Source organism: Leptodactylus fuscus, chromosome 6, assembly GCF_031893055.1.
Source record: "Leptodactylus fuscus isolate aLepFus1 chromosome 6, aLepFus1.hap2, whole genome shotgun sequence".
NCBI classification, from domain to species: domain Eukaryota; kingdom Metazoa; phylum Chordata; class Amphibia; order Anura; family Leptodactylidae; genus Leptodactylus; species Leptodactylus fuscus.
This window is the reverse complement of record NC_134270.1, coordinates 3,257,406-3,270,130: the sequence shown is the minus strand read 5'-3', so window position 1 is coordinate 3,270,130 and position 12,725 is coordinate 3,257,406. Positions and strand designations below refer to the sequence as shown.

General features: G+C 40.1%; 1 protein-coding gene across 2 annotated transcripts in view; it reads right to left on the bottom strand.

The window, feature by feature from the left end:
* The window catches only part of LOC142210229 (ABC-type organic anion transporter ABCA8-like), a 52,799-nt gene that overhangs the window by 18,920 nt on the left and 21,154 nt on the right, over positions 1-12,725 (bottom strand). For both annotated transcript variants that reach the window (XM_075279254.1, XM_075279255.1), the window contains exons 19-25: positions 9,224-9,419; positions 8,757-8,923; positions 7,724-7,851; positions 7,329-7,466; positions 7,091-7,201; positions 6,811-6,981; positions 2,321-2,434 (exon numbers count right to left, since the gene is read on the bottom strand). In XM_075279254.1, the coding sequence (XP_075135355.1) occupies positions 2,321-2,434; positions 6,811-6,981; positions 7,091-7,201; positions 7,329-7,466; positions 7,724-7,851; positions 8,757-8,923; positions 9,224-9,419 (1,025 nt within the window). The remainder of the gene's footprint in view (positions 1-2,320; positions 2,435-6,810; positions 6,982-7,090; positions 7,202-7,328; positions 7,467-7,723; positions 7,852-8,756; positions 8,924-9,223; positions 9,420-12,725) is intronic.

The window sequence follows — 12,725 nt, the reverse complement described above, 5'->3', positions numbered from 1 at the left end:
GTATAATGTCCCTTCTCCAGGTTGCCCCCCCCCCCAGTATAATGAGTATAATGTCCCTTCTCCAGGTTGCCCCTCCAGTATAATGTCCCTTCTCCAGGTTGCCCCCAAGTATAATGTCCCTTCTCCAGGTTGCCCCTCCAGTATAATGTCCCTTCTCCAGGTTGCCCCCAAGTATAATGTCCCTTCTCCAGGTTGCCCCCAGTATAATGTTCCTTCTTCAGGTTGCCCCCCAGTATAATGTCCCTTCTCCAGGTTGCCCCCCCCCCCCAGTATAATGAGTATAATGTCCCTTCTCCAGGTTGCCCCCCCAGTATAATGTCCCTTCTCCAGGTTGCCCCCCCCCAGTATAATGAGTATAATGTCCCTTCTCCAGGTTGCCCCTCCAGTATAATGTCCCTTCTCCAGGTTACTCCCAAGTATAATGTCCCTTCTCCAGGTTGCCCCCCAGTATAATGTCCCTTCTCCAGGTTGCTCCTCCAGTATAATGTCCCTTCTCCAGGTTGCCCCCCCAGTATAATGTCCCTTCTCCAGGTTGCCCCTCCAGTATAATGTCCCTTCTCCAGGTTGCCCCCAGTATAATGTCCCTTCTCCAGGTTGCCCCCAGTATAATGTCCCTTCTCCAGGTTGCCCCCAGTATAATGTCCCTTCTCCAGGTTGCCCCCAGTATAATGTCCCTTCTCCAGGTTGCTCCTCCAGTATAATGTCCCTTCTCCAGGTTGCTCCTCCAGTATAATGTCCCTTCTCCAGGTTGCCCCCCAGTATAATGTCCCTTCTCCAGGTTGCCCCTCCAGTATAATGTCCCTTCTCCAGGTTGCCCCCAGTATAATGTCCCTTCTCCAGGTTGCCCCCCAGTATAATGTCCCTTCTCCAGGTTGCCCCCCAGTATAATGTCCCTTCTCCAGGTTGCCCCCAGTATAATGTCCCTTCTCCAGGTTGCCCCCCAGTATAATGTCCCTTCTCCATGTTGCCCCCAGTATAATGTCCCTTCTCCAGGTTGCCCCCCAGTATAATGTCCCTTCTCCAGGTTGCCCCCCAGTATAATGTCCCTTCTCCAGGTTGCCCCCAGTATAATGGCCCTTCTCCAGGTTGCCCCCAGTATAATGTCCCTTCTCCAGGTTGCCCCCCAGTATAATGTCCCTTCTCCAGGTTGCCCCCCCAGTATAATGTCCCTTCTCCAGGTTGCTCCTCCAGTATAATGTCCCTTCTCCAGGTTGCTCCTCCAGTATAATGTCTCTTCTCCAGGTTGCCCCCAGTATAATGTCCCTTCTCCAGGTTGCCCCCCAGTATAATGTCCCTTCTCCAGGTTGCCCCCAGTATAATGTCCCTTCTCCAGGTTGCCCCCCCAGTATAATGTCCCTTCTCCAGGTTGCTCCTCCAGTATAATGTCTCTTCTCCAGGTTGCCCCCCAGTATAATGTCCCTTCTCCAGGTTGCCCCCAGTATAATGTCCCTTCTCCAGGTTGCCCCTCCAGTATAATGTCCCTTCTCCAAGCTGCCCCCCAGTATAATGTCCCTTCTCCAAGTTGCCCCCCCAGTATAATGTCCCTTCTCCAAGTTGCCCCTCCAGTATAATGTCCCTTCTCCAAGTTGCCCCCCAGTATAATGTCCCTTCTCCAGGTTGCCCCCCCAGTATAATGTCCCTTCTCCAGGTTGCCCCTCCAGTATAATGTCCCTTCTCCAGGTTGCCCCCCCCCCAGTATAATGTCCCTTCTCCAGGTTGCCCCCCCAGTATAATGTCCCTTCTCCAGGTTGCCCCCCCAGTATAATGTCCCTTCTCCAGGTTGCCCCCTCAGTATAATGTCCCTTCTCCAGGTTGCCCCCTCAGTATAATGTCCCTTCTCCAGGTTGCCCCCCCAGTATAATGTCTCTTCTCCAGGTTGCCCCCCCAGTATAATGTCCCTTCTCCAGGTTGCCCCCCCCCCCAGTATAATGTCCCTTCTCCAGGTTGCCCCCCCAGTATAATGTCCCTTCTCCAGGTTGCCCCCCCAGTATAATGTCCCTTCTCCAGGTTGCCCCCCCCCCCCAGTATAATGTCCCTTCTCCAGTATCAAATAAAAAAAATAAATAAAATAAAACCCCTAATATTCCTCACTTCCTTGTTATCTTCTATTTCTGCTGCCGACATCTTCAGGAAGCAACAGGCGCGATGAAAGTGACGTCACTACATCATACTGCCTGCACCGTACAATACGCTGGTAGCAGAGAGAGGGGCCCCACTACCATAGGGCCCGATGCAAGTGTATGGTTACAGCAGACCTGCCTATAGCTTATCCCCACAGTCCCCATACACTGACATATCCACATACACAAGGATTACTTACTATTATGAAGAATAAGGACCAGCCGTCGTAATGGATTTTGTTCTTCCCAAAAAGAAAAGCAAGTATATACACGTAGAAGATCATCGCTGCACCGTAACTAATAATACTGACAATCTGTGAGGACAGAAAATATACAGAGATTACACACAGGACTAGTATATGTACAGATATTATTTATATACATGCTATAAATGCATTAGATGACATATCTTTTGACAACCAATATTATACTCCAGAGCTGAGTTTACTATTCTGCTGGTACAGTCACTGTGTACATACATTACATTACTTATCCTGTATTATACTCCAGAGCTGCGCTCACTATTCTGCTGGTGCAGTCACTGTGTACATACATTACATTACTTATCCTGTATTATACTCCAGAGCTACGCTCACTATTCTGCTGGTACAGTCACTGTGTACATACATTACATTACTTATCCTGTATTATACTCCAGAGCTGCGCTCACTATTCTGCTGGTGAAGTCACTGTGTACATACATTACATTACTTATCCTGTATTATACTCCAGAGCGGCGCTCACTATTCTGCTGGTACAGTCACTGTGTACATACATTACATTACTTCTCCTGTATTATACTCCAGAGCTGCGCTCACTATTCTGCTGGTGCAGTCACTGTGTACATACATTACATTACTTATCCTGTATTATACTCCAGAGCTGCGCTCACTATTCTGCTGGTGCAGTCACTGTGTACATACATTACATAACTTATCCTGTATTATACTCCAGAGCTGCGCTCACTATTCTGCTGGTGAAGTCACTGTGTACATACATTACATTACTTCTCCTGTATTATACTCCAGAGCTGCGCTCACTATTCTGCTGGTGCAGTTACTGTGTACATACATTACATTACTTATCCTGTATTATACTCCAGAGCTGCGCTCACTATTCTGCTGGTGCAGTCACTGTGTACATACATTACATAACTTATCCTGTATTATACTCCAGAGCGGCGCTCACTATTCTGCTGGTGCAGTCACTGTGTACATACATTACATTACTTATCCTGTATTATACTCCAGAGCTGCGCTCACTATTCTGCTAGTGCAGTCACTGTGCACATACATTACATTACTTATCCTGTATTATACTCCAGAGCGGCACTCACTATTCTGCTGGTACAGTCACTGTGTACATACATTACATTACTTATCCTGTATTATACCCCAGAGCTGCGCTCACTATTCTGCTGGTACAGCCACTGTGTACATACATTACATTACTTATCCTGTATTATACTCCAGAGCTGCGCTCACTATTCTGCTGGTGCAGTCACTGTGTACATACATTACATTACTTATCCTGTATTATACTCCAGAGCGGCACTCACTATTCTGCTGGTACAGTCACTGTGTACATACATTACATTACTTATCCTGTATTATACTCCAGAGCTGCGCTCACTATTCTGCTGGTGAAGTCACTGTGTACATACATTACATTACTTATCCTGTATTATACTCCAGAGCTGCGCTCACTATTCTGCTGGTGCAGTCACTGTGTACATACATTACATAACTTATCCTGTATTATACTCCAGAGCTGCGCTCACTATTCTGCTGGTGAAGTCACTGTGTACATACATTACATTACTTATCCTGTATTATACTCCAGAGCTGTGCCCACTATTCTGCTGGTACAATCACTGTGTACATACATTACATTACTTCTCCTGTATTATACTCCAGAGCTGCGCTCACTATTCTGCTGGTGCAGTTACTGTGTACATACATTACATTACTTATCCTGTATTATACTCCAGAGCTGCGCTCACTATTCTGCTGGTGCAGTCACTGTGTACATACATTACATAACTTATCCTGTATTATACTCCAGAGCGGCACTCACTATTCTGCTGGTACAGTCACTGTGTACATACATTACATTACTTATCCTGTATTATACTCCAGAGCGGCGCTCACTATTCTGCTGGTAAAGTCACTGTGTACATACATTACATTACTTATCCTGTATTATACTCCAGAGCTGCGCTCACTATTCTGCTGGTGCAGTCACTGTGTACATACATTACATTACTTATCCTGTATTATACTCCAGAGCTGCGCTCACTATTCTGCTAGTGCAGTCACTGTGCACATACATTACATTACTTATCCTGTATTATACTCCAGAGCGGCACTCACTATTCTGCTGGTACAGTCACTGTGTACATACATTACATTACTTATCCTGTATTATACTCCAGAGCGGCGCTCACTATTCTGCTGGTACAGTCACTGTGTACATACATTACATTACTTATCCTGTATTATACTCCAGAGCTGCGCTCACTATTCTGCTGGTGCAGTCACTGTGTACATACATTACATTACTTATCCTGTATTATACTCCAGAGCTGCGCTCACTATTCTTCTGGTACAGTCACTGTGTACATACATTACATTACTTATCCTGTATTATACTCCAGAGCTGCGCTCACTATTCTGCTGGTGCAGTCACTGTGTACATACATTACATTACTTATCCTGTATTATACTCCAGAGCTGCGCTCACTATTCTGCTGGTACAGTCACTGTGTACATACATTACATTACTTATCCTGTATTATACTCCAGAGCTGCGCTCACTATTCTTCTGGTACAGTCACTGTGTACATACATTACATTACTTATCCTGTATTATACTCCAGAGCGGCGCTCACTATTCTGCTGGTGCAGTCACTGTGTACATACATTACATTACTTATCCTGTATTATAATCCAGAGCTGCGCTCACTATTCTGCTGGTACAGTCACTGTGTACATACATTACATTACTTATCCTGTATTATACTCCAGAGCGGCACTCACTATTCTGCTGGTACAGTCACTATGTACATACATTACATTACTTATCCTGTATTATACTCCAGAGCTGCGCTCACTATTCTGCTGGTGCAGTCACTGTGTACATACATTACATTACTTATCCTGTATTATACTCCAGAGCGGCGCTCACTATTCTGCTGGTGCAGTCACTGTGTACATACATTACATTACTTATCCTGTATTATACTCCAGAGCGGCGCTCACTATTCTGCTGGTGCAGTCACTGTGTACATACATTACATTACTTATCCTGTATTATACTCCAGAGCGGCGCTCACTATTCTGCTGGTGCAGTCACTGTGTACATACATTACATTACTTATCCTGTATTATACTCCAGAGCTGCGCTCACTATTCTGCTGGTGCAGTCACTGTGTACATACATTACATTACTTATCCTGTATTATACTCCAGAGCTGCGCTCACTATTCTGCTGGTGCAGTCACTGTGTACATACATTACATTACTTATCCTGTATTATACTCCAGAGCTGCGCTCACTATTCTGCTGGTACAGTCACTGTGTACATACATTACATTACTTATCCTGTATTATACTCCAGAGCTGCGCTCACTATTCTGCTGGTACAGTCACTGTGTACATACATTACATTACTTATCCTGTATTATACCCCAGAGCTGCGCTCACTATTCTGCTGGTACAGTCACTGTGTACATACATTACATTACTTATCCTGTATTATACTCCAGAGCTGCGCTCACTATTCTGCTGGTGCAGTCACTGTGTACATACATTACATTACTTATCCTGTATTATACTCCAGAGCTGCGCTCACTATTCTGCTGGTGCAGTCACTGTGTACATACATTACATTACTTATCCTGTATTATACTCCAGAGCTGCGCTCACTATTCTGCTGGTGCAGTCACTGTGTACATACATTACATTACTTATCCTGTATTATACTCCAGAGCTGCGCTCACTATTTTGCTGGTGCAGTCACTGTGTACATACATTACATTACTTATCCTGTATTATACCCCAGAGCTGCGCTCACTATTCTGCTGGTACAGTCACTGTGTACATACATTACATTACTTATCCTGTATTATACTCCAGAGCTGCGCTCACTATTCTGCTGGTGCAGTCACTGTGTACATACATTACATTACTTATCCTGTATTATACTCCAGAGCTGCGCTCACTATTCTGCTGGTGCAGTCACTGTGTACATACATTACATTACTTATCCTGTATTATACTCCAGAGCTGCGCTCACTATTCTGCTGGTGCAGTCACTGTGTACATACATTACATTACTTATCCTGTATTATACCCCAGAGCTGCGCTCACTATTCTGCTGGTACAGTCACTGTGTACATACATTACATTACTTATCCTGTATTATACTCCAGAGCTGCGCTCACTATTCTGCTGGTACAGTCACTGTGTACATACATTACATTACTTATCCTGTATTATACTCCAGAGCTGCGCTCACTATTCTGCTGGTGCAGTCACTGTGTACATACATTACATTACTTATCCTGTATTATACTCCAGAGCTGCGCTCACTATTCTGCTGGTACAGTCACTGTGTACATACATTACATTACTTATCCTGTATTATACTCCAGAGCTGCGCTCACTGTTGCCTCTCCCCGGTCACTCACCAGAAGTACAGAGAGTCCAAAAGACAAGTCAAATAATTGGCTGAAAGCAAAAAATATTGCGGTCAGCAGGAAGAGGAGGAGACAGTAGACCGTGACGTCCACCAACGCTTGTCCGAGCCAGTACGCCGAGGAGAAGAGACCTGACAACCGCAGCTGACACCGAGCTTTGATCTAAGAAAGTCGAGATTACTTGGTTAGGTGAATGAGTTGCTTATTGTGAATCTGCGTCAGAACGTGGCGGCTGTGCCAGGATACGTCTGGCATTGGGCGCACTACTCACCATGTTGTCACTGATACTGCTCATTGCAATGTGAGGGGAGAGACTGGCCGAGAACATGGTGAGAATCATAATCATATCAGTCTGAATCGGATAAAAATCATGTACATCACCCTATGAAAAATAAATAAATTGGAAATTGATACAAACGGTGAATAACTCAGCTTTCCCAGAAACAGATAACAGCACTGAGCACTTCTATGTGTTTCCATGTTGATGACACTTTCCCCCAGTTACATACATGTAGATAGGGATTGTTCCACACATGGATGAGGTTGGCAGACTCGGACATCTGGAGGAAGGCATTACTGATGACGTTCACCAGTACCGGGAATACGTTTATTGCTTTGGTGTTTCCAACTATGTGAAAGCTGTAACCCTACAAAAGAAGGAATGCAGTGTATGAACCATGTCCAACAATGTCACAGTGTCCCTAACAAGAATGGCAGCCACCACCAGGGGGAGAACACTGCAGACACATCTATACAGCTGCCATTAGACTCCATACAGTGAGCTCCCTCTAGTGGTGGCTGCAGATAGACAGAATTCATTACAATAAAATACCTTTCCCCCCAATTCACAGCATTAACCCCTAAACTACACTCCCTTTTAACACCTTGCTACCTGTATCCGTACCTTGTCCCCAGGAGAGACCTCAATGGCGCCCCTGTATTTTTCGGTCTTTAGATCATACTCTCCATCAACGACATCCACCACAATATCCTGAGCTCGCACGGCCATGACAAAGTCTTCTATAGGGGAGCCTGGGAGGGGGAGTAAAGAAGAAAAGGTCCGTAAATCTGAGTCAGGTAAAGCTGAGTGACACCCAAAGAGGCGGCCGTTATACATACCACATGGTCATCACACAACGTTCCTGGATAACTGCATGGTAAATCTACCTAGTTATACAACAACACATTACGCACTAGCCATATGTTTACAGAATCGGGCTTTGATGAATTGTATATATATTGTAGTGTGAATAGTTACATATTATGTGTCTGGTTGCGGCTTTTGATGACAAAGGGAAAAGATAACATCAAAGTCATAATTCATGTTTCATAACCATCTGCACTCAGACATATGGGTGGGAAACACGCCGCAGACCTCGCAGGAAGAATCCGCGGCAAGATCGAGCAGGACGCTTCTTTTTTCGGAGTCCTGCTGCGATCTCTGCCTCCCATTGAAAACAATGGGAAGTGGATTCGCAAGGAATCAACTCAGTATTCAGGAGCGGAATCTGCGGCAAATTCCTCTGTGTGAACTGACCCTAAATAGAGGTTAACTTCTTTATTATATTCCCTTTTTATTTGTATACTGGTTGCTTATATTTATGTCTGTGTATTACCTTGTTTTTCTTTAAGCACTGGACTTTTTTGTGTGTAAATTGAATCTAAAATTTCATAACATTGTCTTTGGTTCTAAAACGTCCCCATAGACCCAAAAGTATATAAAAAACCACTTAACCTTGCTACCCTTTGTATGCCAGTCTGGATTGAAGTTTACTGTTTAGTGTCGGCAGGTGCAGGTGTGAGTGGTTTGGGTATATTGGAGGCAGAGTACACGGGGTAGGTGGTGACGGGCTTGTGGGATCAGTAGGTGATCATTGGTGACAAAATCTAAATTCAGTTTGGAAAACATGTCTACTATTGAGAGTACAATCAGCTACCTGTGTTATTGTGAATCAGGAGGTTGGTGTAGTAGCCGTGATATCGGTCTCCTGGTCTGGAGAAGTAGAGATTGGGAGACAGATCCAAAGAATATATAAAAGGGGCGACATGTACGTAAATAGTTATTGCGATCAGTGGGAGGATGAACAAGGTCAAGATCAGTAATCTAGAAAAAAAAGAAAAAAGTACATTATATATCTATACAGATGTAACTTATCAATATACAGATACGTAGCCTATACTGATCATTAGTTACATCCTGTATTATACTCCAGAGCTGCGCTCACTATTCTGCTGGTGCAGTCACTGTGTACATACATTACATTACTTATCCTGTATTATACTCCAGAGCTGCACTCACTATTCTGCTGGTGCAGTCACTGTGTACATACATTACATTACTTATCCTGTATTATACTCCAGAGCTGCGCTCACTATTCTACATCTTGTATGTGTTGTAACTCACATAGATCTGAAGGTTTTTTTGTCATGTTTCAGCTTTAGATATCGAATCCGTGCAGCAGTCAGAAATTGATGTTTCCAGAGCTGAAATCCACTTAATGTTACAGTTCCTGAGTCTGACATCAATAGAAGAGACTCGTCCATTTCTGCTGAGAAGGCGTCATCTGCTGTTTGCTGTTCATGTCCAAAAACACTGAAATCTACAATGAGAGGAAGAATCACATGACAGTGAGAAATATCTTTGTATGATCTTGTATGATCTGGTGTCATATCCGGCATCATACTGCAAATTCTCTCAAATGTTTCCATATTCTTTTGAATAGAAGTAGTATTATAGTAGTTATATTCTTGTACATAGGAGCAGTATTATAGTAGTTATATTCTTGTGCATAGGAGGTAGTATTATAGTAGTTATATTCTTGTACATAGGAGCAGTATTATAGTAGTTATATTCTTGTACATAGGAGTAGTATTATAGTAGTTATATTCTTGTGCATAGGAGGTAGTATTATAGTAGTTATATTCTTGTACATAGGAGGTAGTATTATAGTAGTTATATTCTTGTACATAGGAGGTAGTATTATAGTAGTTATATTCTTGTACATAGGAGCAGTATTATAGTAGTTATATTCTTGTACATAGGAGGTAGTATTATAGTAGTTATATTCTTGTATATAGGAGGTAGTATTATAGTAGTTATATTCTTGTACATAGGAGCAGTATTATAGTAGTTATATTCTTGTACATAGGAGTAGTATTATAGTAGTTATATTCTTGTACATAGTAGGTAGTATTATAGTAGTTATATTCTTGTACATAGTAGGTAGTATAATAGTAGTTATATTCTTGTACATAGGAGGTAGTATTATAGTAGTTATATTCTTGTACATAGGAGCAGTATTATAGTAGTTATATTCTTGTACATAGGAGTAGTATTATAGTAGTTATATTCTTGTACATAGTAGGTAGTATTATAGTAGTTATATTCTTGTACATAGTAGGTAGTATAATAGTAGTTATATTCTTGTACATAGGAGGTAGTATTATAGTAGTTATATTCTTGTACATAGGAGGTAGTATTATAGTAGTTATATTCTTGTACATAGGAGGTAGTATTATAGTAGTTATATTCTTGTACATAGGAGTAGTATTATAGTAGTTATATTCTTGTACATAGGAGGTAGTATTATAGTAGTTATATTCTTGTACATAGGAGGTAGTATTATAGTAGTTATATTCTTGTGCATAGGAGGTAGTATTATAGTAGTTATATTCTTGTACATAGGAGGTAGTATTATAGTAGTTATATTCTTGTACATAGGAGTAGTATTATAGTAGTTATATTCTTGTACATAGGAGGTAGTATTATAGTAGTTATATTCTTGTACATAGGAGGTAGTATTATAGTAGTTATATTCTTGTACATAGGAGTAGTATTATAGTAGTTATATTCTTGTACATAGTAGGTAGTATTATAGTAGTTATATTCTTGTACATAGTAGGTAGTATAATAGTAGTTATATTCTTGTACATAGGAGGTAGTATTATAGTAGTTATATTCTTGTACATAGGAGCAGTATTATAGTAGTTATATTCTTGTACATAGGAGGTAGTATTATAGTAGTTATATTCTTGTACATAGGAGTAGTATTATAGTAGTTATATTCTTGTACATAGTAGGTAGTATTATAGTAGTTATATTCTTGTACATAGTAGGTAGTATAATAGTAGTTATATTCTTGTACATAGGAGGTAGTATTATAGTAGTTATATTCTTGTACATAGGAGTAGTATTATAGTAGTTATATTCTTGTACATAGGAGTAGTATTATAGTAGTTATATTCTTGTACATAGGAGTAGTATTATAGTAGTTATATTCTTGTACATAGGAGTAGTATTATAGTAGTTATATACTTGTACATAGGAGTAGTATTATAGTAGTTATATTCTTGTACATAGTAGGTAGTATAATAGTAGTTATATTCTTGTACATAGGAGTAGTATTATAGTAGTTATATTCTTGTACATAGGAGCAGTATTATAGTAGTTATATTCTTGTACATAGGAGCAGTATTATAGTAGTTATATTCTTGTACATAGGAGTAGTATTATAGTAGTTATATTCTTGTACATAGGAGGTAGTATTATAGTAGTTATATTCTTGTACATAAGAGGTAGTAATATAGTAGTTATATTCTTGTACATAGGAGTAGTATTATAGTAGTTATATTCTTGTACATAGGAGCAGTATTATAGTAGTTATATTCTTGTACATAGGAGTAGTATTATAGTAGTTATATTCTTGTACATAGGAGGTAGTATTATAGTAGTTATATTCTTGTACATAGGAGGTAGTATTATAGTAGTTATATTCTTGTATATAGGAGTAGTATTATAGTAGTTATATTCTTGTACATAGGAGCAGTATTATAGTAGTTATATCCTTGTACATAGGAGTAGCATTATAGTAGTTATATTCTTGTACATAGGAGTAGTATTATAGTAGTTATATCCTTGTACATAGGAGTAGTATTATAGTAGTTATATTCTTGTACATAGGAGCAGTATTATAGTAGTTATATTCTTGTACATAGGAGCAGTGTTATAGTAGTTGTATTCTTGTACATAGGAGGTAGTATTATAGTAGTTATATTCTTGTGCATAGGAGTTGTATTATAGTAGTTATATTCTTGTGCATAGGAGTTGTATTATAGTAGTTATATTCTTGTACATAGGAGGTAGTATTATAGTAGTTATTTCCTTGTACATAGGAGTAGTATTATAGTAGTTATATTCTTGTACATAGGAGTAGTATTATAGTAGTTATATTCTTGTACATAGGAGCAGTATTATAGTAGTTATATTCTTGTGCATAGGAGTAGTATTATAGTAGTTATATTCTTGTACATAGGAGTAGTATTATAGTAGTTATATTCTTGTACATAGGAGGTAGTATTATAGTAGTTATATTCTTGTACATAAGGGGGCAGTATTATAGTAGTTATATTCTTGTACATAAGGGGGCAGTATTATAGTAGTTATATTCTTGTACATAGGAGCAGTATTATAGTAGTTATATTCTTGTACATAGGGGGCAGTATTATAGTAGTTATATTCTTGTACATAAGGGGGCAGTATTATAGTAGTTATATTCTTGTACATAAGGGGGCAGTATTATAGTAGTTATATTCTTGTACATAAGGGGGCAGTATTATAGTAGTTATATTCTTGTACATAGGAGTAGTATTATAGTAGTTATATTCTTGTACATAAGGGGGCAGTATTATAGTAGTTATATTCTTGTACATAGGAGTAGTATTATAGTAGTTATATTCTTGTACATAGGAGCAGTATTATAGTAGTTATATTCTTGTACATAGGAGCAGTATTATAGTAGTTATATTCTTGCACATAAGGGGGCAGTATTATAGTAGTTATATTCTTGTACATAGGAGCAGTATTATAGTAGTTATATTCTTGTACATAGGAGCAGTATTATAGTAGT